This window comes from Salvelinus alpinus, chromosome 6 (genome assembly GCF_045679555.1).
Source record: "Salvelinus alpinus chromosome 6, SLU_Salpinus.1, whole genome shotgun sequence".
In the NCBI taxonomy this organism is placed as follows: Eukaryota; Metazoa; Chordata; class Actinopteri; order Salmoniformes; family Salmonidae; genus Salvelinus; species Salvelinus alpinus.
This window is the reverse complement of record NC_092091.1, coordinates 73,935,780-73,963,321: the sequence shown is the minus strand read 5'-3', so window position 1 is coordinate 73,963,321 and position 27,542 is coordinate 73,935,780. Positions and strand designations below refer to the sequence as shown.

At 41.8% G+C, this 27,542-nt stretch overlaps 2 protein-coding genes across 3 annotated transcripts in view; one reads left to right on the top strand and one right to left on the bottom strand.

Moving 5' to 3' along the window:
- LOC139579332 (C-type lectin domain family 4 member M-like) overlaps positions 1-27,542 on the top strand; it is a 403,007-nt gene that overhangs the window by 82,942 nt on the left and 292,523 nt on the right. The gene's annotated exons all lie outside the window — the stretch shown is intronic.
- LOC139579347 (CD209 antigen-like protein E) lies at positions 4,800-8,719 on the bottom strand. 2 transcript variants are annotated; one of them, XM_071407918.1, is made up of 7 exons: positions 7,433-7,565; positions 6,328-6,986; positions 6,160-6,258; positions 5,847-6,050; positions 5,586-5,728; positions 5,279-5,379; positions 4,800-4,972 (listed from the first exon to the last, which is right to left on the bottom strand). In XM_071407918.1, the coding sequence occupies exons 2-7, from the start codon at positions 6,512-6,514 to the stop codon at positions 4,831-4,833; spliced, it is 876 nt and encodes a 291-aa protein (XP_071264019.1). In that variant the 5' UTR covers positions 6,515-6,986; positions 7,433-7,565; the 3' UTR covers positions 4,800-4,830. The 2 variants fall into 2 exon arrangements, with proteins under 2 accessions (XP_071264019.1, XP_071264020.1); XM_071407919.1 differs by lacking the exon at positions 6,328-6,986 and having other exon boundaries at positions 7,433-8,719.

Sequence of the window (27,542 nt, the reverse complement as noted above, 5' to 3'; positions counted from 1 at the left end):
TGTTGACTCTGGTGATGTGTCAAGCATATCTTCTGGTACACAGGAAGCTACAAACAGGAAATAAGTCAGCCTTTTATTATTAATATGATACTACAAACATGTTTGCATGCATATGTGAGTGTGTGAGGGTTTGAGAGAGAGTGAGTGAGAGAAAGAGAGAGAGAATGGAGGAGGAAGTTGTGTGCACTGTATGCTACTGTATGTGTTACAGTATGTTGTCATGGTGATGTTACAATGCTTTCTCACAAATCCAGTTGAGTTTGCTGTCACATGACAAGTCATTCCATGACTTTAGAGCACTCTGATCTTCGTGTATCTCAACACAGTCCTCCTGCCCAGTAGGACCTGCATTATCAGGCTGTTTGTCATACCAGTACCTACAGGGTTAAAAACAGTCAGATATAATTGTTAATACCAGTACCTACAGGGTTAACAACAGTCAGATATCATGGTTAATACCAGTACCTACAGGGTTAAACACAGTCAGATATCATGGTTAATACCAGTACCTTCAGGGATAACAACAGGTAGATATCATGGTTAATACCAGTACCTACAGGGTTCAAAACAGTCAGATATCATGGTTAATACCAGTACCTACAGGGATAACAACAGTCAGATATCATGGTTAATAGCAGTACCTACAGGGTTCAAAACAGTCAGATATCATGGTTAATACCAGTACCTAAAGGGTTAAAAACAGTCAGATATCATGGTTAATACCAGTACCTACAGGGTTAACAACAGTCAGCTATCATGGTTAATACCAGTACCTACAGGGTTAAAAACAGTCAGATATCATGGTTAATACCAGTACCTACAAGGTTAAAAACAGTCAGATATCATGGTTAATACCAGCACCTACAGGGTTAATAATAACAGTTAGTTGGTACTTTATGGTACTTTATAGCCCTATTCTAAAATGTATTAAATACAAAATTTTTACAAAATGTATTAAATAAAAAACCATAATGACGAAGCGAAAACAGGTTTTTAGAAATACTTGTAAATGTATTGAAAATAAAAACAGAAATACTTTATTTACATAAGTATTCAGACCCTTTTTCTATGAGACCCGAATTTGAGCTCAGGTGAGTCCTGTTCACCGGACGTGCTACCAGTCCCAGACCTGCTGTTTTCAACTCTAGAGATACTAGAGACACTCTTAATGATCGGCTATGAAAAGCCAACTGACATTTACTCCTGAGGTGCTGACTTGCTGCACCCTCGACAACTACTGTGATTATTATTATTTGACCATGCTGGTCATTTATGAACATTTGAACATCTTGGCCATGTTCTGTTATAATCTCCACCTGGCACAGACAGAAGAGGACTGGCCACCCCTCATTGCCTGGTCCTCTCTAGGTTTCTTCCTAGGTTTTGGCCTTTCTAGGGAGTTTTTCCTAGCCACCGTGCATCTACACCTGCATTGCTTGCTGTTTGGGGTTTTAGGCTGCATTTCTGTACAGCACTTTGAGATATGAGCTGATGTAAGAAGGGCTTTATAAATACATTTTATTTGATTTGATTTCTCTTGATCATCCTTGAGATGTTTTTTTAACTTGATTGGAGTCCACCTGTGGTAAACTCAATTGATTGGACATGATTTGGAAAGGCAAACCTCTGTCTATATAAGGTCCCATAGTTGGCAGTGCATGTCAGAGCAAAAACTAAGCCGTCAGGTCAAAAGAACTGTCCGTAGAGCTCTGAGACAGGATTGTGTCGAGGCACAGATCTGGGGAAGGGTACCAACAACCAACAATTTCTTAAAGACACTTCCTAGAGATGGCCACCCGGCCAAACTGAGAAATAGGTGGAGAAGGGCCTTGGTCACTCTGACAGAGCTCCAGAGTTCCTCTGTGTAGATGGGAGAACCTTCCAGAAGGACAACCATCTCTGCAGCACTCTGCAGGCTTTATGGTAGAGTGGCCAGATGGAAGCAACTCCTCAGTAAAAGGCACATGACAGGCTGATTGGAGTTTGCCAAAAGGCACCTACACGACTCTCAGGCAATGAGAAACAAGATTCTCTGGTCTGATGAAAACAAGATTGAACTCTTTGGCCTGATTTCCAAGCTTCATGTCTGGAGGAAACCTGCCACCATCCCTATGGTGAAGCATGGTGTTGGCAGCATCATGCTGTGGGGATGCTTTTCAGCGGCAGGGACTGGAAGACTAGTCAGAATCGAGGAAAAGATGAATGGAGCAAAGTACAGAGAGGTCCTTGATGAAAACCTCAGACTGGAGTGAAGGTTCAACTTCTAACAGGACAATGACCCTAAGCACACAGCCAAGATAATGCAGGAGTGGCTTCGGGACAAGTCTCTGAATGTTCTTGAGTGGCCAACCAGAGTCCAGACTTGAACCCGATTGAACATCTCCTAACAGAACTGAAAAAAGCTCTGCAGCGACGTTCCCCATCCAACCTGACAGAGCTTGAGAGGATCTGCAGAGAAGAATGGGAGAAACTCCCCAAATCTGGTGTGCCAAGCTTGTAGCGTCATACCCAAGAAGATTCAAGAATGTAATCCCTGCCAAAGATGCTTCAACAAAGTACTGAGTAAAGGGTCTTAATACTTATGTAAATGTGATATATTTCAGTATTGTGTGTTGATTGATGAGGAAAAAACTATTATAAACAATTTTAGAATTAGGCTGTAACGTAAGAATAATGTTGGAAAAAGTGAAGTGGTCTGCACTGTATATCACTCAATAGCCATTGTCAATGTTAAGGTTTATAGTACACTATGTAGCATTGCATGTAGGCTGTACACTAATATCCACTCCAAAACACACAGCAGCCAGCCTGTAGAGTCTTGGTCTTCCATCTGCAGAAGAGCACACACTCACACACACCGCACGCACGCACGCACGCACGCACACCACACGCACACACGCACGCACGCACGCACGCACACACACGCACGCACGCACCACACACCCACGCACGCACCCACCCACACACACACGCACACACATCTTACATCACTAACGATGACAACTGAACCAAGTGCAAATCAAAACTAGACGTTGAACTGATGTCTGTACCCAGTGGGATGATTTTACCAACTGAGACACAGAAGAAAATCTGTCAAAACTTCACTAGTGTTGTTTTATTATATGGTTTTAGTGTTTGTCTAGTTATGTCTGTGTGTGTCACAGGAGGTTGGTGGCACCTTCATTGGGGAGGACGTGCTTGTGTTAATGACTGGAGCGGAATAGGAGGACAACAGCAGAATGAAGGGTTGACAGAAAACAGAGAGGGTGGAGACCCCATTAGACACCATGATGAGTGTGTAGCAGACAGGTCCTCTGGTGCTTGGTGTTGCCATTGGTTACCTACACGTTGTCTCTTGTACAGTGAAGGTTGTGAGTCATTCTCACTTTTCATTAGCATTGTTTTTGTTTGTGTGTGTGAGTGTCTATGCCTTCCACTAGATATCAACAGTCTTTGTTCAAGGTTTCAGGCTTGTTTCTTCCCAAACGAGGAAGAATTTAGAGTTTTAGTATTGGAAGTATTGGAGTTGGAAATCAGTCAGTAATTTTGCTTTTCTCTTGAACATACTTCTTTCCGTATGAAATATTATAGTTTAATTACATTTTAGGATACCTGAGGATTCAATAGAAATGTATTTTGACTTGTTTTAACAAAGTTTAGCGGTAGCTTTTTGGATTCCTTTCTCTGCATGTTGAATGAGTGGATTACTCAAATCGATGGTGCCAACTAAACTGACTTTTTGGGATATAAAGAAGGATTTTATCTTACATAACAACCATACATGTTATAGTTGGGACCCTTTGGATTGCAAATCAGAGGAAGATTTTCAAAAAGTGAGTTCATATTTAATCACTATTTGTGATTTTACGAAGCCAGTGCTGGTAGAAAAATATTGTGATGTTGGGAAACGTCCTCAAACAATTGCATGGCATGCTTTCGCTGTAAAGCCTATTGTAAATCAGACAATGCAGTTAGATTAACAACAATTTATGCTTTTAACCGATATAAGATACTTGTATATACCTAAATGTTTAATATCCATAATCTTTATAATTATTTATTTGAATTGCGCGCCCTCCAATTTCCCCCGGAAGTTGTCGACAGGTGTCCAGCTGCCGGAATGCCTAGCCTTAATACGTCTTAACCATTCAGGACCTCTTCCAACTATTAAAATAATAACTAAATATATAGTATATGAGAGAGAGAGACAGAGACAGAGAGAGAGAAAGAGAGAGAGAGAGAGAGACACTGACTGACTGACTGACTACAGGAGCAGCACCTAGATCTTCTCCACAGATTCTGCCAGACCTGGGCCCTGACAGTAAATCTCAGAGACCAAAATAATGGTGTTCCTAAAAAGGTCCAGTTGCCAGAATCACAAATACAAATTCCATCTTGACACCGTTGCCCTAGAGCACACAAAAAACTATCCATACCTTGGTCTAAACATCAGCGCCACAGTTAACTTCCACAAAGCTGTGAATGTTCTGGGAGACAAGGCAAGAAGGGCCTCTATGCCATCAAAATGAACATAAAATTTGACATACCAATTAAGATCTGTCAAAAAAGACTTGAATCAGTTATATTTATTTTCCCTTTTGTACTTTAACCATTTGCACATTGTTACAACACTGTATATATACATGGAACGTCTGTGAGTGTAATGTTCACTGCTCATTTTTGTTGTTTATTTCACTTCTGTATATTATCTACTTCACTTGCTTGGCAATGTTAACATGTTTCCCATGCCAATAAAGCCCTTGAATTGAATTGAATTTAGAGACAGAGAGAGAGACACAGAGAGAGAATGTTTTTTACTGTGGGTTATTGTTATACCACTTTCTCACATATCCAGTCATGATGTGTTTTACAATTTTCATCATTCCATGTCTTTACAGGGTCATATTGTCCATAGTATATCTCAACACAGTCCTCTTGGCCATTATCATCAGGCTGTCCTCCCGTCCAGTACCTAAACAACACAGAGAACCAGACAGTCAGACACTCTGGTACAAACATCCTCCTCAGTTATACACATGGTCCTACATTTTAAAGACACACTCTGTAAGATCATCATACCATTATCAAGAATGGACCATCAACACATTTCCATTACCTTTTCATATGTAAATATTACCTGGTTTCTATAATACATCTATACTTCTCCTCAATGACATTCATGAGTGGAAACATACCTTTTTATGAACATGATTGGAAGCAATATATCTTTGTTGTTTTTAATCTCCATATCACAAGGTAAAATGGTCACATCTCTCACCCTGTGGTCAGTGGGGTGCCGTCCACCCACTTCCAGGTCCCCTCAGTAACTGAGTCAGTCAGACCAATCCAGGCTCTCAGGTGGAGGTTGAAGAGAAATGTCTGTTGTGAGAAAGATAAAACCTGTCACTTTTAATATATTTATAAAATACTGCACACATTTAGTTTACTGATGAAAAGTATCACTCTCACTCACTCACTCACTCACTCACTCACTCACTCACTCACTCACTCACTCACTCACTCACTCACTCACTCACTCACTCACTCACTCACTCACTCACTCAATCACTCACTCACTCACTCACCTGTTCCTCTCTGCTGTTAATGATCACCAGGTCTGCTCCTCTCTCCAGACAGTCCTGTCTGCTCTCCTCCCAGGGTTTCTTCTCAGTAGAGAGGAGGTACAAACTGGAGTCAAAGTATCTCCATCCCTCCTGACAATGCTGCTCTGTTGAAGAGCAAAGTTGAACATGTTGAGAAACTTAGTCAGTATCTTTATACTCATAAACCCATTGATATATAATTACTGTTGATTTTACTTCTAATTTATCACAGTTATATCTCACCTATCACAAAAAGCTTTGCCTGAATATGGCCTTTCTCTTTAGTCAGGTTATTGTATCTGGTCTGTAGCTGGTCTCTCTCTTCAGTCAGGTTGTTGTATCTGGTCTGTAGTTGGTCTCTCTCTGCATTTGCGTTGGTCTTATAAAGGGAAAAACTCTGTGACAAGTTGTTCCTTTTATCCTCAGAATCTTTGATGGCTCTGTTATCTATAAAGTATAAACATATAGTTACCAGCTGAAACACCAGTTAAATAGGCTTAGTAACCTACACTTCTTACAATTAGACGATAAGCAATGAACTTGAACACAAACTTACAGTAGACAGACAGGCCTATTATCCCAGCCAGTAGAACACACAGCAGCCCCAGACACACTGCAGCAACTAGGAAGGGTCTCTTCCCTGATCTATCAGGCTCTGTGGAGACATACAATATAGTGTTATGTTTTGTGTGTGTGTGTGTGTGTGTGTGTGTGTGTGTGTTACCTGAGTGCTGGTCTCCTGGTTCATTATTAGGAGCAGTGTCTGCTGTCTCTTCTCTCTTGGTGCTGGTCTCACCGTCTCTCAGGGTGTCTGCACTGACGTAGATATCAACAATCCTCTCCTCCATCTCACCTCTGTTAAACTTGACCTTCTTGTTCATATCTGGTTCAGCATAGATGACCTTTGACATCTTTAACAATGCCTGGGTCTTTCTTTCTATGTAGGTCTATTATACATTAAGTCTCTGCTTCTAGAATTAATGTGGTGGTCTTCCATCATGGCCGCCAGGAGGCGTCGTACGTCAACTGCAAGTCCTCTATACGTTAAGTCTCTGCTTCTAGTGATATCTCTGTCTCTGAGTCATCTGTGTGTCTCTGTCTGTGTCACTGCTGTAGGTCTTAACTCTATGGAAGTATCAACAAAATTACACGGGAAGTTGTGGCTATAATAAAACAAAAATGTTTACAATTTTGAAAACTTGTGTGCTTAGTTGTGTGCGTAGTTGTGTGAGAGATTATTACAGTGATTATTGTTAAAACATTTTCTGCAGCATAATATAAATCATTCCATGTCTCTACATAGTCATCTTGTCCAGAGTATATCTCAACACAGTCCTCCTGTCCAGGGAACAGGACTTGCTATTTGTGATGATGGACAGGACACTGTCATACCAGGAAGATATAGATCATAGAGGGGAAATGAAGAACAAAGGACAACTGTTAACATATATTAAATATCATATGTAACAGTCAAACATGAGCATTTGATGTTGTGCTTATATGTAACTTGACAACAAAGACTGACTGTCAAAGAGTATTAGAACACACAGCAGCCCCAGTCACACTGCAGCAACTCCAGAGGGTCTCTTCCACCACTGAAAATGTACTGATTCACACATTATTAAAGATCTTTGGTAATGTGTTTTACTGTATCATCCAGGATTGGGACAAATAAAGGTATAGAAATACTGGGTAATCCCACCTTTTTAATATAAAATGTGTAATTTGTGTGTGTTTGTGTGTGTGTGTGTGTGTGTGTGTGTGTGTGTGTGTGTGTGTGTGTGTGTGTGTGTGTGTGTGTGTGTGTGTGTGTGTTCGTGCAATCTTACCTGAAGCAACAACTCCATCTCTTGGACTGGGCTTGAAGGCTCTTACATTGGAATATAATTGGCCATCAATGTCTGTGTTCTTCATTGCATCAGGCTCATCGTCTTCAAATCCATCTGGCATTTCATAGACTCCCTCTGACATCTTAACACACTTGTGGTCAAATACAGTAACTTCAACTTCTAACCTCAACTCTAAAGTACATCTATAGCTGTGTCTTCTCCCTGCAAAGTGCTGCGTCTGTGTGACTTTAGGTAGTGAAACTCTTTATCAGTCAACAACAGTGGATGATAAATTGTGAAATCAACACAACACTGGCCACCACGTGACTCCCACCAGCCTTAGTTTGATAATATACTACATGATATGACTTCCACCAGCCTTAGTTTGATAATATACTACACTATCTGACTATATATAGTGCTATATGATGTATGTGTGAATTCACAGGGTCCCAATTTTTCATGTTCTAAAATAAATCAGGATCCTGTTAATTGACATATACACTACATATATCCTGACTGAGTTTACAGCACCCCCAGCCTTCAAATGGAGAGCACATTATGGCTCTCTGTATGTGAACGGTGGTGTAGGGGGAAGTTGTCCCTAGATGTTGATTTTAGGTCAATTTTATATTTCTTCCATAAATGGTTAAGGTTAAGATTGGGGGAAAGAAACCTGATCCTAGATCTGTACGTAGGGGAAACCTCCCCCTGTGTTGTGACCAGCCACCAATGGCCATGTAGGGGTCAATGTTCTATCTATGCTGACTGTGAAGATTTACCGTAATTGCTGGACTATTAAGCGCACCTGAATATAAGCCGTACCCACAGAATTTTTTACAAATATGTATTTTGTACATAAATAAACCGCACATGTCTATAAGCCGCAAGTGCCTACCGGTACATTGAAACAAATGAACTTTACACAGCCTTTAAACGAAACACGGCTTGTAACAAAAATAAATAGGCTTTTAAACAAAACACGGCTTGTAACAAAAATAAATAGGCTTTAACGAAACACGGCTTGTAACAAAAATAAAAAATAAATAGCAGTAAACAGTAGCCTACCAAGAAAGTAAAACTTCATTGCGGTGGCGATTGTTTTGGCTTTCAGTCGGATCTGCACAGTTCCAACATCTTATCATCGACTCATTAAGGCCAAGCTCCCGTGCAGCAGCTCTATTTCCTTTTCCAACAGCCAGATCGATCGCCTTCAACTTGAAAGCTGCATCATATGCATTTCTCCGTGTCTTTGCCATGATGAGGGTGACAAAATGTCTACCGTAATCAGAATGATGGCAAGTTTAAGCGCGCTCGATTTACGTCACATTATGTGACGGTGCTCAGTTTTTTGGCAGCATGAATCTTGTGAAAAATAATAATAAAATAATAAATTAGCCGCGTCATTGTATAAACCGCGAGGTTCATAGCGTGGGAAAAAAGTAGCGGCTTATAGTCCGGAAATTACGGTACTCAGAATGTAAAAGCAGAAGTTCTGACAACATCTCCATAGATTCAGTTTGACAGATTTAATAGAATAGAAAGAAGAATTAAAACCCTTCACATGCTTTATGACAAAAAGTTAATATTTCCACCCTGTCTTTCAGTACAACATAACATATACATACTGGTTACATCTAATGACACAACTCTCTCTGCACTGATTCCACTGTTCCACATGACATCTACCTACATTAACTATTATACAACTCTATAGCTCTACTCTATTCCACAGGAGGAGAGAAAGCATCACACAGATCCTTAGATACAGAGTCAAAGGTGTCCCTCGTTGATGTAGTACTAACTACAGGTACAGCTGTAGTGTTGGTGACAGAGACCTGGGTGGATGTAGTACTGACTACAGGTACAGCTGTAGTGTTGGTGACAGAGACCTGGGTGGATGTAGTACTGACTACAGGTACAGCTGTAGTGTTGGTGACAGAGACCTGGGTGGATGTAGTACTAACTACAGGTACAGTTGTAGTGTTGGTGACAGAGACCTGGGTGGATGTAATACTAACTACAGGTACAGCTGTAGTGTTGGTGACAGAGACCTGGGTGGATTTAGTACTAACTATAGGTACAGTTGTAGTGTTGGTGACAGAGACCTGGGTGGATGTAGTACTAACTACAGGTACAGCTTTGGGCTGTAGAGCTCACAACCACCTCCACAGAGTCTTTCAATGAGACCAGACTTACACCCACTTTGCCTGCCATTTCCGCTACCATCAGCTCTACCTTCTTTGAACAGCAGGTGGTCTTGCAGTCAACCCGGGTCACATTCTTGGCACTGGGGCCCACCACTGTAGAAGTGTTGAGGGTCCCGTCACCCTGCCATAGGGTGACGATGCCTCTCCAATTGACACCGATGGTGAGGTTGGCAGAGGGCTGCCAGTTTGAGGAGCTGCATGCTAACGGGCAGTCAGAGGAGACCACTGAGGTGTAATAAGAACTGGAGACTGCGTCCAAGTCACGCCTGCTCCCGTTCTACCCCCTGGCGCTCGAGGGCGCCAAAGCTCCCCAGCATTGTCACACCTGCCATCATTATGCACACCTGCGTTCCCCCGTCACGTTCATCAGCGATTATTGGGCTCACCTGGACTCAATCACCTCTGTCATTACCTTCCCTATATCTGTCTGGTTCCCTGCTCTGTGCCCTGCTTCTGCATTAATTGTTTTTTGTCTTTGTATACCCGTGTGCTGACGCTGTTCCTATCCTGTTACCTGTCTGTTCTGCATTAAATGTTCAAATGTACCTGCTTCTCATTTCCAGCATTGGTCCTTACAGAATGCAGAAGCCATCATATGAAGCATCGGGGAGTGCTGACGTTCCCGGTTGGTGGTGACGTCGGGTCCGGGGCCCGACACAGACGGAACCGGGGGTGCCTAAAGCCAGCACGTCGGGCTGTCATGCCCTAGCTGGCTTGAGAGGCTTCTTGCTCTGGTTTGCTCAGAAGGCGCCCATCCCACATCAGTCCTAAGCCGGACCGTCAGGTTTTTACGCCTCCGCCGGATCATCCGGATCCCACGCCTCGGCGGGATCGACAGGCCTTCATGCCTCAGCTGGCTCGCCAGGCTCTCACGTCTCTGCCGATCCGTCGGGGTTTCACACCCAGCCCGCTTGTCCAGCGCCCGTGCATCGGCCGGCCCGTCAGGCTCGTCCAGGTGGGACGCCGGGTGGCACCCCTAGAGGGGGGGTACTATCCCGCCAGCTCCCGCGCTCGAGGGCCCCAGCATTGCGCACTTCTGCCATCATTATGCACACTTTCCTGGACTCAATTATTGGACTCAGCTGGACTCAATCATGTCATTACCTTCCCTATATCTGTCTGGTTCCTCACTCTGTTCCGTGCTTCCTCATTAATTGTCTTTTGTCTTTGTATACCCGTTTGCTGATGCTGTTCCTATCCTGTTACCTGTCTGTTCTGCATTAAGTGTTCAACTCCCCGTACCTGCTTCTCATCTCCAGCATCGGTCCTTAAAGTTCAAGATTTCCGCCTGTTGTTTTCAAGGTATTCACATTCTCATACGCAGATTCATGGACATCTATATCCGGGTTGCATCCGGTTTACACAGGCCAACATCACATGCACAGTAGCACTCAGTGTGCACACGGAGCAGCGCAAGCAGCGACGACATTATTACATCATCCAAAAACATGGCAGACATTGGATGAATATGAAATGAAAAAAATTATTGGCCTCAAAGACAATTATTTAAATAATTGTATGCATATTTTTTGCACGAAGGTGATGACAGAAGTGTCTTACTAAGAATGTTCAAATGTGACAAATTTGACTCTGTGGCTTTGTATGGAAATTGTGTTTTGGACTAAGCGACCGTTAAACTGCAGTACTGATAAAAAAGAACCCTGGTAGACAAGAACCCTGGTAGCCCGCACTCGGGAGCGGGAAAATCTATCACCTGGAGGGAGGGAGGAAGGAAGGAAGGGGAGAGGGGATAGAGAGAGAGAGAGAGAGCTTAGTCAGACAACTGATTTAGCTGATAAAAACTGGTAGCTTACAGCAACCAATTCCTTTCAAATCAGTGGCTGTGAGGGAGAGAGGATATGAGAGAAGGAGGACATTTTAGAGTTTTGAAAGAAGACCCTTACCTTGCTGACAAGGAAGAGATGCAGGAATGCGTTGTTCAAGTCTGTGGCTCCAGTGGCCTCGGCCTCCATGGTCAAGGTGACGTCCGTTCCTGACAGGATGCTGGTGGGTGCCATGAGGCTCACCGTACCATTGGCCGAGCTGCCCCCAATCACCATGGAGATGTTTACAGGGAATAAGGAAGTGATGCTGCGGTTGTTGGGGGCTCGGATGGTAAAGGTTCCTCTGGTTCCTTTGGCCATTTCCACAGTAAAGGGGACGGAAATGGTGGAAATCTATGTCTGTATCTTAATCAGAAGTTTTAAAGGGGAAAATGTTTGTGCATGAGTGGAGGCTCCTACTCAGAGGAGGGGGAGGAGATTTCCTCCTCAATGAATTTCATAATAATTTTTGGACCAAACTATACTAAATGTGTTCACGTCACAAAATAATTGATTAAAACAGATTATTTTGCAATGAAGGTCAACAGTAGCCTCAGCAACACTATGTAGGGTAGCACCCTGGTGTAGCCGGAGGACAGCTGACCTCCTTTTGGAGGCTCCTGGTTCTCACCCCCTTCCATAAACTTACACATAAATTATGACAACTACCGGAGGACGTCCTCCAACCTATCAGAGCTCTTGTAGCATGAACTGACATGTTGTCCACCTTAATAAAGGATCAGAGAATGAATCTAGTACTGAAAGCATAAGCTACAGCAAGCTAGCACTGCGGTGCATAAAAGAGAGTCATTTTCTTTTTCAGTTTCACTCACTTAGCTATCAAATTAAGTTAGCTACTTTAGCCAACTCAAAACACCCTGATCAAACAGAAGGCTGCTATGTTACAGTGTTTATGAGGTCATGTTGCACTTCCTAAGGCTTCCACTAGATGTCAACAGTCTTTAGAACCTTGTTTGATGCTTCTACTATAAAGGAGGGGGGAATGAGAGGGGATTGAGTCAGAGGTCTGGCAGAGTGCCACGAGCTGGTCACAAGCTGGTCACTCGCATTCACATGAGAGGTAGCTTGCTTTCCATCGCATTTCTGAAGACAAAGGAATTCTCCGGTTGGAACATTATTGATGATTTCTGATAAAAACATCCTAAAGATTGATTCTATACTTAGTTTGACATGTTTCTACGTACTGTAATATGACTTTTCGTCTGAACTTTCACCTGGACCTGCCAGCACGTCATCAGTTTGTATTGTGTACGAAACGCTCAAACAAAAGGAGGTATTTGGACACTTTATCGAACAAATCAAACATTTATTGTGGAACTGGGATTCCTGGGAGTGCATTCTGATGAAGATCATCAAAGGTAAGTGAATATTTATAATGCTATTTCTGACATTGTTGACTCCACAATATGGCGGATATCTCTTTGGCTTGCTGGGCTCTGAGCACTGTACTCAGATTATTGCATGGTGTGCTTTTTCGGTAAAGCTTTTTTCAAATCTGACACAGCGGTTGCATTAAGGAGAAGTTTATCTAAAGTTCCATGCATAACACATGTATTTTCATCAACATTTATGATGAGTATTTCTGTAAATTGATGAGGCTCTCTGCAAAATCACCAGATCTTTTGGAAGCAAAACATTACTGAACGTAACGCGCAAAAGTAAACTGAGATTTTTGGATATAAATATGAACTTTACCGAACAAAACATACATGTATTGTGTAACATGAAGTCCTATGAGTGTCATCTGATGAAGATCGTCAAAGGTTAGTGATTAATTTTGTCTCTATTTATGCTTTTTGTGACTCCTCTCTTTGGCTGGAAAAATGGCTGTGTTTTTCTGTGGCTATGTATTGACCTAACATAATCGTCTGGTGTGCTTTCGTCGTAAAGCCTTTTTGAAATCTGACACGTTGGCTAGATTCACAACAAGTGTTGCTTTAATTTGGTGTTTTGCATGTGTGATTTCATGAAAGTTCAATTTTTATAGTTATTTATTTGAAAATGGCGCTCTGCATTTTCACTGGATGCAGGCCATGCGGGACGCTAGCGTCCCACATATCCCAGAGAGGTTAAGGGAGGTCTTGGGGAGGTTGAGGAGACGCAGTACTTTGCTGAGATGACACACCTGCTGGATGAGGTTAGACACACCTTAGTTGTCCAGTGTGTTGTGTGCCAAGTTCAGAGAGGATAACAGAAGCAGGATTCTCTGAGAGCGCAACTGACAGCTTCTGCACATAGTCAGATTTGAGACCAGCATTCTCCAGAGTGAGCTCTTCCAGACTGGAGGACTTACTAAGTGTGTGCAAAACCTGCTCACTGACCTTATGCGTAGGTCCTTACAGTATAGTTTGATGAACCAGGTGTTGTATGCCATTGAGGCCACAATCACTGCTAAGTCCCTGTCACAAACACACAACAGTAACTGTATCGAAACTGGTACATTTTATAATACCCTTGATATCAATTTAGCAACTGGATTTATTTAGGCTGCAGCAGCATTCATTTGACAGCGTCTGCTCAATTCTTTCTCTCCTTCTCCCATTCTCTCACCTGCTCTCCAGCTGGCTGAAGTCCACACGATTAAATTCCCTGATGTCTTGAGAGTGATAGATAGTGTCCACATCCTAGGAGCAAGATTACCCATGAGTCCACTTGCTATAGTATATGACCCCCTTTAAAGTGCAGTTTTGTATATACAGTTCCTTCCAAAAGTATACACACCCCTTGACTTTTCCCACATTTTGTTGTGTTAGAGCCTGAATAAAACATTTCTTAAATTGAGATGTTCTGTCACTGGCCTACACAAAATACCCCATAATGTCAAAGTGGAATGTTTTTAAACATTTATCCAAAATAAAAAGCTGAAATGTCTTGAGTCAATGAGTATTCTACCCCTTTGTTATGGCAAGCCCTCCTTATCTCTTAATGAACCTGATTGGTTGAGATTTTGAGTGACAGCTGGTTGAAAAACTGAAAAGATCCACTTCACTTCCCTCTTTTGGAACCCATGTAGGGGAACAACAGTGAAATATGAGCATTTGATATTGTGCTTAAATGTAACTTGACAACAAAGACTGACTGTTAAAGATTATTAAGTAACATCCTTTGATATCCTTTAATATCTCTACTACACTCATTGATTGGTGATACAGTCAACTCCTATACAGTGTATGTAATGGTGGTTTGGTACTGTTGAGAATGCTTTCACTAGACCTAAATGCTAAAATCTGTAGCAAGTAAGATGAATTTATTTGAACTGGAAATTATGAAAAGCACGTAGAGTGTGAACAAAGTTAAATGTACTGACTTCATGTTGTTTCTAATGATGTATGAGACATAACTACTGGTACACAAGAAGTTACAAACAGGAAATAAGTAAGACTTTTATTAATATGATACTAGAAACAAATAAAACATGCGTGTAGATGAGTGTGTGTCGAGGGGTTTGGAACAGAAAGAGAGATAGAGAGAGAATGAAGGAGGAAGTGTTACAGTACGTTGTCATGGTGATGTTAAATCACTATCTCACAAATCCAGTTGAGTTTGCTGTCACATGACAAGTCATTCCATGCCTTTAGAGGACGCTGATCTATATATATCTCAGCACAGTCTTCCTTCCCAGTAGCACCTGCATTATCAGGCTGTGGGTCATGCCAGTACCTACACGGTTAAAAACCATCAGATATCATGGTTAATACCAGTACCTACAGGGTTAAAAACAGTCAGATATCATGGTTAATACCAGTACCAACAGGGTTAAAAACAGTCAGATATCATGGTTAATACCAGTATATACAGGGTTAACAACAGTCAGATTTCATGGTTAATACCAGTACCTACAGGGTTAACAACAGTCAGATATCATGATTAATACCGGTACCTACAGGGTTAACAACAGTCAGATATCATGATTAATACCAGTACCTACAGGGTTAAAAACAGTCAGATATCATGGTTAATACCAGTACCTACAGGGTTAACAACAGTCAGATATCATGATTAATACCAGTATATACAGGGTTAACAACAGTCAGATTTCATGGTTAATACCAGTACCTACAGGGTTAACAACAGTCAGATATCATGATTAATACCAATTACCTACAGGGTTAAAAACAGTCAGATATCATGGTTAATACCAGTACCTACAGGGTTAAAAACAGTCAGATATCATGGTTAATACCAGTACATACAGGGTTAAAAACAGTCAGATATCATGGTTAATACCAGTACCTACAGGGTTAAAAACAGTCAGATATCATGGTTAATACCAGTACCTACAGGGTTAACAACAGACAGATATCATGGTTAATACCAGTACCTACAGGGTTAAAAACAGTCAGATATCATGGTTAATACCAGTACCTACAGGGTTAATAACAGTCAGATATCATGGTTAATACCAGTACCTACAGGGTTAAAAACAGTCAGATATCATGGTTAATACCAGTACCTACAGGGTTAACAACAGTCAGATATCATGATTAATACCAGTACCTACAGGGTTAAAAACAGTCAGATATCATGGTTAATACCAGTACCTACAGGGTTAAAAACAGTCAGATATCATGTTTAATACCAGTACCTACAGGGTTAACAACAGTCAGATATCATGGTTAATACCAGTACCTACAGGGTTAAAAACAGTCAGATATCATGGTTAATACCAGCACCTACAGGGTTAAAAACAGTCAGATATCATGGTTAATACCAGTACCTACAGGGTTAATAACAGTCAGATATCATGGTTAATACCAGTACCTACAGGGTTAAAAACAGTCAGATATCATGGTTAATACCAGTACCTACAGGGTTAAAACAGTCAGATATCATGGTTAATACCAGTACCTACAGGGTTAACAACAGACAGATATCATGGTTAATACCAGTACCTACAGGGTTAAAAACAGACAGATATCATGGTTAATACCAGTACCTACAGGGTTAACAGCAGACATATATCACAGTTAGAACATCACAATCCTAAATAATATACAGACATGTTTCATCTTATAGGAAGTCAGTGGTATGGCTAAATATGAGTTGTCACAGCAACACATGCTGAAATCAACTGAAATTACAATACAATAGATGCTCCAGCAATAACCTCCTTAATCTGTCTCTGTCCCAAATGGAACCCTATTTCCTACATGGTGATGGACCCTGGTCAAAAGTAGTGCACTATACAGGGAATATGGTGCCATTTGAGATGTATCCTTCATGTCATTATTCACATTCTATGTAGGTCTTATGTACTGTATCTGTCCTGAAAACACAGGCCACTTTTCATCCATGGATATAAGGTCACCACAAGTACAACAGGACATCTATAAAAAAAAAATGCTTCATTATAAACTTTAAGAACATAATTTTCTGAGTTAGTTCAAATTAGGTGAAGGTTAGGGTTAAGGTAAGGGTCAGTTTTAGGTTTTGTCTATAATCTGTATGTCAATGTGATGCTGGTCAGAAACATCCCTCATGTTGGGTATAATACCTACTTTTATAAGTGTTTGTCTCCCCCTACTGGCTGTTTTCTACAAGCTCAGTTTCTTCCTTCTATTACTGTGACCTTGACCCATAGAAATAAATAGAGGATTCATCTGTATCTGTTCCATTTTAGCTACAATCCATAGAAAAACCAACCCAGTTGACAACCTTGAGTACTTTGACATGGTGGAAGGATGGTGGAACCCCAGGTTTTCTTCTCAGAGGAGAGGAAGTAGAAACTGCAGTCAAAGTATCTCCATTCCTCTTGACAACGCTGCTCTGCTGAAGAGCAAAGGTGAACACATTGAGAAAGTTAGCAAGTTTCGTTATACTCTTAAACCCATATATATACTATTGCTGTTGATTTGACTTCTAATTACCCACCGTTATCTCACCTATCACAAAAAGATTTGCCTGAGCTGGCCTATCTCTTTAGTCAGGTTGTTGTAGCTGGTCTCTCTCTTTAGTCAGGTTGTTGTAACTGGTCTCTCTCTTTAGTCAGGTTGTTGTAACTGGTCTCTCTCTTTAGTCAGGTTGTTGTAACTGGCCTCTCTCTTTAGTCAGGTTGTTGTAACTGGCCTCTCTCTTTAGTCAAGTTGTTGTAACTGGTCTCTCTCTTTAGTCAGGTTATTGTAACTGGTCTGTAACTGGTCTCTCTCTTTAGTCAGGTTATTGTAACTGACTCTCTCTTTAGTCAGGTTATTGTAACTGGTCTCTCTTTTTAGTCAGGTTGTTGTAACTGGTCTCTCTCTTTAGTCAGGTTGTTATAACTGGCCTCTCTCTTTAGTCAGGTTGTTGGAACTGGTCTCTCTCTTTAGTCAGGTTGTTGTAACTGGCCTCTCTCTTTAGTCAGGTTGTTGTAACTGGTCTCTCTCTTTAGTCAGGTTGTTGTAACTGGTCTCTCTCTTTAGTCAAGTTAATGTAACTGGTCTCTCTCTTTAGTCAGGTTGTTGTAACTGGTCTCTCTCTTTAGTCAGGTTATTGTAACTGGTCTCTCTCTTTAGTCAGGTTGTTGTAACTGGTCTCTCTCTTTAGTCAGGTTATTGTAACTGGTCTCTCTCTTTAATCAGGTTGTTGTAACTGGTCTCTCTCTTTAGTCAAGATAATGTAACTGGTCTCTCTCTTTAGTCAGGTTGTTGTAACTGGTCTCTCTCTTTAGTCAAGTTAATGTAACTGGTCTCTCTCTTTAGTCAGGTTGTTGTAACTGGTCTCTCTTTAGTCAGGTTGTTGGAACTGGTCTCTCTCTTTAGTCAGGTTCTTGTAACTGGCCTCTCTCTTTAGTCAGGTTGTTGTAACTGGTCTCTCTCTTTAGTCAAGTTAATGTAACTGGTCTCTCTCTTTAGTCAGGTTGTTGTAACTGGTCTGTAACTGGTCTCTCTCTTTAGTCAGGTTATTGTAACTGGTCTCTCTCTTTAGTCAGGTTGTTGTAACTGGTCTGTAAATGGTCTCTCTCTTTAGTCAGGTTGTTGTAACTGGTCTCTCTCTTTAGTCAGGTTATTGTAACTGGTCTGTAATTGGTCTCTCTCTTTAGTCAGGTTGTTGTAACTGGTCTCTCTCTTTAGTCAGGTTATTGTAACTGGTCTATAATTGGTCTCTCTCTTTAGTCAGGTTGTTGTAGCTGGTCTCTCTCTTTAGTCAGGTTATTGTAACTGGTCTCTCTCTTTAGTCAGGTTATTGTAACTGGTCTCTCTCTTTAGTCAGGTTATTGTAACTGGTCTCTCTCTCTTTAGTCAGGTTATTGTAACTGACTCTCGATTTAGTCAGGTTATTGTAACTGGTCTCTCTCTTTAGTGGGGTTATTGTAACTGGTTTCTCTCTGTAGTCATGTTGGTTATATAAGAGAAAAATGCTTCTAAAGAGAGTCTTTGATGCATCTGTTATCTAGAAAGGATTGAAACATTTTGCTACTGGTTAAAACACAGTTTCTTATTGCTAATGTAAGTGACAGGCCCCAAAAAACAGACAGTCTATGGCCGCACACTTCCTCCAGGACTGCTGCGCAGAAGAAATGCCATGCTACAGAGATGGAAGAGATTGAACTTCACTGAGTTCACCCCATTAGATTGCACTATAAAGATAATTGTTTTTTCAGGAATCAAATCAATGTTTTATCAGCCCCTTTTCAATACAACAAACCAATACAAATATAACTTTGCAAGATTGAGTCTGTGATTTTGTTGTAGGCAGACGCAGAGCACAATGGAGTAAACATTTAATTTGAAAGGGGTTTGCCCAGGAGTGGTCTTTAAATCACCTGCGAGTGAATGCGCATTTCACATCAGTTCAGATCAGAGCGCAGAGTCGCTCGTTTGCACATTTCTTGATATTCTTTGCTTGATTAGTTATTAGCCCAGTTATTGTAACGTCTGCTTCCAACTCTCAACCTCAAACATGGTAGATCACCTGAATGCAGCTCACTCCCCAGATCCCAATCACCTGAATTCTGATCACCTGTTCAAACATCTGTAGGTCGTTATCACACACTCTTTAGTTCAGTTCTTTGCATCCCATCACTGTGAGGTATTGTTTGTTTTGTGACACACGGCTTTCGTAGTGCTGGTTTTCCCGTAATTTACTCCTCCCGTGTATGATAGTTTTTGCCTGCCTCTCTAACAACGCCTTTTGCCTATTCACTGCCTGTACTTTAGCCTACCGAATTTCCTGTTATCTACCTATTGCCTGATCTCCCGGACTATGTTACTAGCCCTTTTCCCTGCCTGTACTGTTGTCCTTTTGGACCCCCTGTGTATGACCTTCTGCTGCCCCTGGACCCAGAAACTTGCCTCCTCCTGTGGTCCTTTGCAACAAACACCTGCTGCGCCCTGCGCTTGAAACCAGTTCTCTGCCTCCCCTCGTGTTCATTACAGTTATACATTAGTGTAGGTCAGATATGGGGAGGTACTGCTTCCTACAAGAGCACACAACGTGTAGGCTACATTTCAATCTGTCTTTGAAAAACCAGTCAGGTTAAAAGCTTATGTCTTAATTAAAGGGGAAATGTTGTATTTTGAGACAGGTTTGAATATGCAAATAAGCCAATAGGCAGAGGGGAAGCCTACATTGTCTAATTTGCTGTATGGTTATAATAATTCATTTTATTTTGTAGAGTGCTGTATTGCATAATACAACACAATACAATGCCATTTACAGTCACCTATTTGGCCCATGGTGTTACAGACCAAATAAAACAATTATTAATTAATGTCAAGCCCTTTACAATGTAAAACGTTTTTAAGGCAAATTGTATATTGCTGATTCATCATTTATGCTAGGGTTTGTGCAGATATCCAAGAATTTTGCAACATTCAGAATGAGACTGATGAGGTAAACAATAATTAATGGACGACTAAAATGATAATGATATTCTAACGATCGTCGTCGGGAGAAGGAGAGGAGGACCAAGGTGCAGCGTGGTTAGTGTTCATTATTTTAATAAAACAACTGAACACTGAACAAAACAACAAAAATGACAAACGAACAGTCCTGTAAGGTGACTGAAAATAATCACCCACAACTCAGAGGGAAAACAGGCTACCTAAATATGATTCTCAATCAGAGACAACGATAGACAGCTGCCTCTGATTGAGAACCACACACGGCCAATATTGATATTGAGTGAATTCGGGTAACGGTAACTCGTTAAACAAACAAACTTTTTCCATGGTGCCCCAAGATTACTACCCAATTAGTTATATGATTAATTTAATCGCGTAATAATTGAACGTGTTTGTTAATTGAGTTGATAAAATAATTGTCATCGCATTAATGATACAAATGACACGACAGAGCGAAACAATGTGAGAGATCCGGCCGGCTCACCAGGCTCCATTCTACATAGTATGTAGTATGATTAGAACACAGTAGTTTTAGTCAGTAGTAGTCAAGACAGATGTTGGACACGGTCTAGGTGGTTTGTCTAAGTGATCCGGCCGGCTCGCCAGGCTCCATTCTAAATAGTATGTAGTATGATTAGAACACAGTAGTTTTAGTCAGTAGTAGTCAAGACAGATGTCGGACACGGTCTAGGTGGTTTGTCTAAGAGATCCGGCTGGCTCGCCAGGCTCCATTCTAAATAGTATGTAGTATGATTAGAACACAGTAGTTTTAGTCAGTAGTAGTCAAGACAGATGTCAGACACGGTCTAGGTGGTTTGTCTAAGAGATCCTGCTGGCTCGCCAGGCTCCATTCTAAATAGTATGTAGTATGATTAGAACACAGTAGTTTTAGTCAGTAGTAGTCAAGACAGATGTCGGACACGGTCTAGGTGGTTTGTCTAAGAGATCCGTCCGGCTCGCCAGGCTCCATTCTAAATAGTATGTAGTATGATTAGAACACAGTAGTTTTAGTCAGTAGTAGTCAAGACAGATGTCAGACACGGTCTAGGTGGTTTGTCTAAGAGATCCGTCCGGCTCGCCAGGCTCCATTCTAAATAGTATGTAGTATGATTAGAACACAGTAGTTTTAGTCAGTAGTAGTCAAGACAGATGTCGGACACGGTCTAGGTGGTTTGTCTAAGAGATCCGGCTGGCTCGCCAGGCTCCATTCTAAATAGTATGTAGTATGATTAGAACACAGTAGTTTTAGTCAGTAGTAGTCAAGACAGATGTCAGACACGGTCTAGGTGGTTTGTCTAAGAGATCCGGCTGGCTCGCCAGGCTCCATTCTAAATAGTATGTAGTATGATTAGAACACAGTAGTTTTAGTCAGTAGTAGTCAAGACAGATGTCAGACACGGTCTGGGTGGTTTGTCTAAGAGATCCGGCCGGCTCACCAGGCTCCATTCTACATAGTATGTAGTATGATTAGAACACAGTAGTTTTAGTCAGTAGTAGTCAAGACAGATGTCAGACACGATCTAGGTGGTTTGTCTAAGAGATCCGGCCGGCTCGCCAGGCTCCATTCTAAATAGTATGTAGTATGATTAGAACACAGTAGTTTTAGTCAGTAGTAGTCAAGACAGATGTCGGACACGGTCTAGGTGGTTTGTCTAAGAGATCCGGCCGGCTCGCCAGGCTCCATTCTAAATAGTATGTAGTATGATTAGAACACAGTAGTTTTAGTCAGTCGTAGTCAAGACAGATGTCGGACACGGTCTAGGTGGTTTGTCTAAGAGATCCGGCCGGCTCGCCAGGCTCCATTCTAAATAGTATGTAGTATGATTAGAACACAGTAGTTTTAGTCAGTAGTAGTCAAGACAGATGTCAGACACGGTCTAGGTGGTTTGTCTAAGAGATCCGGCTGGCTCGCCAGGCTCCATTCTAAATAGTATGTAGTATGATTAGAACACAGTAGTTTTAGTCAGTAGTAGTCAAGACAGATGTCAGACACGGTCTGGGTGGTTTGTCTAAGTGATCCGGCCGGCTCACCAGGCTCCATTCTAAATAGTATGTAGTATGATTAGAACACAGTAGTTTTAGTCAGTAGTAGTCAAGACAGATGTCAGACACGGTCTAGGTGGTTTGTCTAAGAGATCCGGCCGGCTCGCCAGGCTCCATTCTAAATAGTATGTAGTATGATTAGAACACAGTAGTTTTAGTCAGTAGTAGTCAAGACAGATGTCAGACACGGTCTACGTGGTTTGTCTAAGTGATCCGGCTGGCTCGCCAGGCTCCATTCTAAATAGTATGTAGTATGATTAGAACACAGTAGTTTTAGTCAGTAGTAGTCAAGACAGATGTCAGACACGGTCTAGGTGGTTTGTCTAAGTGATCCGGCTGGCTCGCCAGGCTCCATTCTAAATAGAATGTAGTATGATTAGAACACAGTAGTTTTAGTCAGTAGTAGTCAAGACAGATGTCAGACACGGTCTAGGTGGTTTGTCTAAGAGATCCGGCCGGTTCACCAGGCTCCATTCTAAATAGTATGTAGTATGATTAGAACACAGTAGTTTTAGTCAGTAGTAGTCAAGACAGATGTTGGACACGGTCTAGGTGGTTTGTCTAAGTGATCCGGCTGGCTCGCCAGGCTCCATTCTAAATAGTATGTAGTATGATTAGAACACAGTAGTTTTAGTCAGTAGTAGTCAAGACAGATGTCAGACACGGTCTAGGTGGTTTGTCTAAGAGATCCGGCCGGCTCGCCAGGCTCCATTCTAAATAGTATGTAGTATGATTAGAACACAGTAGTTATAGTCAGTAGTAGTCAAGACAGATGTCAGACACGGTCTAGGTGGTTTGTCTAAGAGATCTGCCTGGCTCGCCAGGCTCCATTCTAAATAGTATGTAGTATGATTAGAACACAGTAGTTTTAGTCAGTAGTAGTCAAGACAGATGTCAGACACGGTCTAGGTGGTTTGTCTAAGAGATCCGGCCGGCTCACCAGGCTCCATTCTAAATAGTATGTAGTATGATTAGAACACAGTAGTTTTAGTCAGTAGTAGTCAAGACAGATGTCGGACACGGTCTAGGTGGTTTGTCTAAGAGATCTGCCTGGCTCGCCAGGTACAATTCTAAATAGTATGTAGTATGATTAGAACACAGTAGTTATAGTCAGTAGTAGTCAAGACAGATGTCGGACACGGTCTAGGTGGTTTGTCTAAGAGATCCGGCCGGCTCGCCAGGCTCCATTCTAAATAGTATGTAGTATGATTAGAACACAGTAGTTTTAGTCAGTAGTAGTCAAGACAGATGTCAGACACGGTCTAGGTGGTTTGTCTAAGAGATCCGGCCGGCTCACCAGGCTCCATTCTAAATAGTATGTAGTATGATTAGAACACAGTAGTTTTAGTCAGTAGTAGTCAAGACAGATGTCAGACACGGTCTAGGTGGTTTGTCTAAGAGATCCGGCCGGCTCACCAGGCTCCATTCTAAATAGTATGTAGTATGATTAGAACACAGTAGTTTTAGTCAGTAGTAGTCAAGACAGATGTCAGACACGGTCTAGGTGGTTTGTCTAAGAGGCAGGTTGACAATAAACATCAAATAGTACAACAATCAAGGATATATTTTAGTCATTGACCTTTTCTTAATTGATCTGATAAAGGGATTTTCATATTCATATGACTGTCTGACACCTGTTATTGGATCCTGGGGAAACAAACATTTGAAATAGAGGGTTGACAGATGCTTTGGTCTAGATAAGCTGCAGAGACATGGAGCATTCTTCACAGTTACCGGAAGAGGGAAGCATTTCACTTAACCAGCTAAAGGCATGAATGACAGAGAAAGTTTAGACTAGAGTTATTCAAATCCAGTCTCGCACAATAGGGGTCAGTTCAGTGAATGCCTAAATTCAACACACCTGGACTTCCAGGTCGGTTAAATTAAAAAAGTGATTTGCCTGCGGCACTCCAGGACCAGGGTTGCCTACAAGGTGCAGTACTTCCCAACCCTCTCCTCTGGGTTCACCAGACAGGCACACCTGCATCAATAAGGCAAGGTGTTGATGGTTAGTAGAATGAATCAGGTTTGCCAGTTCAGGGCTATAACCAAAATGTGAAACATCTGTTGGTCCCTGAGAAGAGTGGACTGGACTGGACTAGCGGCCTCAATCTTCACTGTAGTGCTGCGTTCCATTATTCTGGGTGATTGATTAAAGTGGTATATTGACTATCAGTAATCCAGACCTGAATCAGTCCCTGATTAGAGGAGAAGGATGATGATGAGGTTTAAGGGTCTTTCTGTACTGTTACTATGGGAACCTTTCTTCAGTATCAGCAGTGGTGTTGCTGGTGGTGGTCATGTTCACACATAGATCAGCATGAAAGAAGTGTGAACAAACAATTCTCAGAAGTCATGTGGTGTTGTGTGTGGGTGTGTTTGTGTGCATGTGTTTACTATGCTATGGTGTTTGAGGGGTACTTGTGCCTGTCCTTAGCAAGAGAGTTTACAAACTGAAGAATAATAAGAAAGAAAAAAGTGACCTGAAATGCCAGATGGTTTAACCGCTCCAAGGAGGATAAAATCAAACCAGCAAAACAGATTTTCTGCATTCAGTCAAATTATGACATTTGTTGTGCTGTCTATACAGTGGCTGGACTCCAGCATAAACTTGGCACATTCATCAACTATGTTCACAATCACTAAGGTCACATCCCAACAGTCTCAACCTGCTACCTTCCTTTCCTTGTCTCCTTTCCTTTTGTTACCACCACAGATCTGAAAGACATCACCATATGAATGTAATGTGATGGAACTCTATACCAGGTCTCTCACATCTCAGTCATAACAAAGTAAAGGAACTCTGTCAACCTACCAGGTCTCTCACATCTCAGTCATAACAAAGGAATATAACCCTGTCAACCTACCAGGTCTCTCACATCTCAGTCATAACAAAGGAATATAACCCTGTTAACCTACCAGGTCTCTCACATCTCAGTCATAACAAAGGAATATAACCCTGTTAACCTACCAGGTCTCTCACATCTCAGTCATAACAAAGGAATGAAACCCTGTCAACCTACCAGGCCTCTCACATCTCAGTCATAACAAAGGAATATAACCCTGTCAACCTACCAGGTCTCTCACATCTCAGTCATAACAAAGGAATAGAACCCTGTCAACCTACCAGGTCTCTCACATCTCATTCATAACAAAGGAATGGAACTCTGTCAACCTACCAGGTCTCTCACATCTCAGTCATAACAAAGGAATGGAACCCTGTCAACCTACCAGGTCTCTCACATCTCAGTCATAACAAAGGAATAGAACCATGTCAACCTACCAGGCCTCTCACATCTCATTCATAACAAAGGAATGGAACCCTGTCAACCTACCAGGCCTCTCACATCTCAGTCATAACAAAGGTATGGAACCCTGTCAACCTACCAGGTCTCTCACATCTCAGTCATAACAAAGGTATGGAACTCTGTCAACCTACCAGGTCTCTCACATCTCAGTCATAACAAAGGAATGGAACCCTGTCAACCTACCAGGTCTCTCACATCTCAGTCATAACGAAGGAATATAACCCTGTCAACCTACCAGGTCTCTCACATCTCAGTCATAACAAAGGAGTATAACCCTGTCAACCTACCAGGTCTCTAACATATCAGTCATAACAAAGGAATAGAACCCTGTCAACCTACCAGGTCTCTCACATCTCAGTCATAACAAAGGAATGGAACCCTGTCAACCTACCAGGTCTCTCACATCTCAGTCATAACAAAGGAAAGGAAACAACCATAACCAGCATCATTAGAATATTGGGAAACTGTCTAAATCATACCCTGGACACTGACATGAGAGACCACTGAAAACATAACACACACTAATTTACCCAGAGGCCTTTAGTTATTTGACATGGTTCATTCTTCACAGCAGCCAGAAGAGGGCAGTATTTAACTCCACCAGCTAAAGGAAGGATTGGCAGACTAAACTCAGACTAGACAAACCTCTTTCTGGACTGCTGCAGGTACTGCAGGATTGTGTCACAACTACAGACCACACTGAGCTACTTAGCTAATTCGGTCAGTTCAGTGATTGCCTAAATTCAACACCTGGTCTTCCAGGTTGGTTAAATGACAAACGGGAAGTGCCTGCAGCACTCCAGGACCAGGGTTCCCTACTACACTGTACAGTAGGTGCAGTACTTCCCAACCCTCTCCTCTGGGACACCAGACAGGCACACCTACATCAATTAGTCAAGGGGTTGATGGTTAGTAGACTGAATCAGGTGTGCCAGATTAGGGCTAAAACAAAAATGTGAAACATCTGTTGGTCCCTGAGAAGAGTGGACTGGACTGGACTGGGGGCCTCAATCTCACTGTAGTGCTGCTTGCCATTATTCTGGGTGATTGATTAAAGTGGTATATTTTCTATCAGTAATCCAGGCCTGAATCAGTCCCTGATTAGAGGAGAAGGATGATGATGAGGTTTAAGGATCTTTCTGTACTGTTACTATGGAGAAACTTTTCTCAGTATCAGCAGTGGTGTTACTGGTGGTGGTCATGTTCACACATAGATCAGCATGGAAGAAGTGTGAACAAACAATTCTCAGAAGTCATGTGGTGTTGTGTGTGGGTGTGTTTGTGTGCATGTGTTTACTATGCTATGGTGTTTGAGGGGTACTTGTGCCCGTATGTGCCTGTTCTTAGCAAGAGAGTTTACAAACTGAAGAGTAATAAGAAAGAAAAAAGTGACCTGAAATGCCAGATGGTTTAACCGCTCCAAGGAGAATATAATTAAACCAGCAACACAGATTTTCTGCATTCAGTCAAATTATGACATTTGTTGTGCTGTCTATACAGTGGCTGGACTCCAGCATAAACTTGGCACATTCATCAACTATGTTCACAATCACTAAGGTCACATCCCAACAGTCTCAACCTGCTACCTTCCTTTCCTTGTCTCCTTTCCTTTTGTTACCACCACAGATCTGAAAGACCTCACCATATGAATGCAATGTGATGGAACTCTATCAACCTACCAGGTCTCTCACATCTCAGTCATAACAAAGGAATGGAACCCTGTCAACCTACCAGGTCTCTCACATCTCAGTCATAACAAAGGAATATAACCCTGTCAACCTACCAGGTCTCTCACATCTCAGTCATAACAAAGGAATGGAACCCTGTCAACCTACCAGGTCTCTCACATCTCAGTCATAACAAAGGAATGGAACCCTGTCAAC

What these genes read in the sequence shown, in the direction of transcription:
- LOC139579347 (XM_071407918.1), bottom strand. Translation starts at nt 6,514, where the DNA reads ATGTCAAAGGTCATCTATGCTGAACCAGATATGAACAAGAAGGTCAAG. An exon ending in ACCAGGAGACCAGCACTCAG is followed by an intron (nt 6,259 to 6,327) that starts GTAACACACACA and finishes ATGTCTCCACAG; the next exon opens with AGCCTGATAGATCAGGGAAG. An exon ending in GGCAAAGCTTTTTGTGATAG is followed by an intron (nt 5,729 to 5,846) that starts GTGAGATATAAC and finishes GCTCTTCAACAG; the next exon opens with AGCAGCATTGTCAGGAGGGA.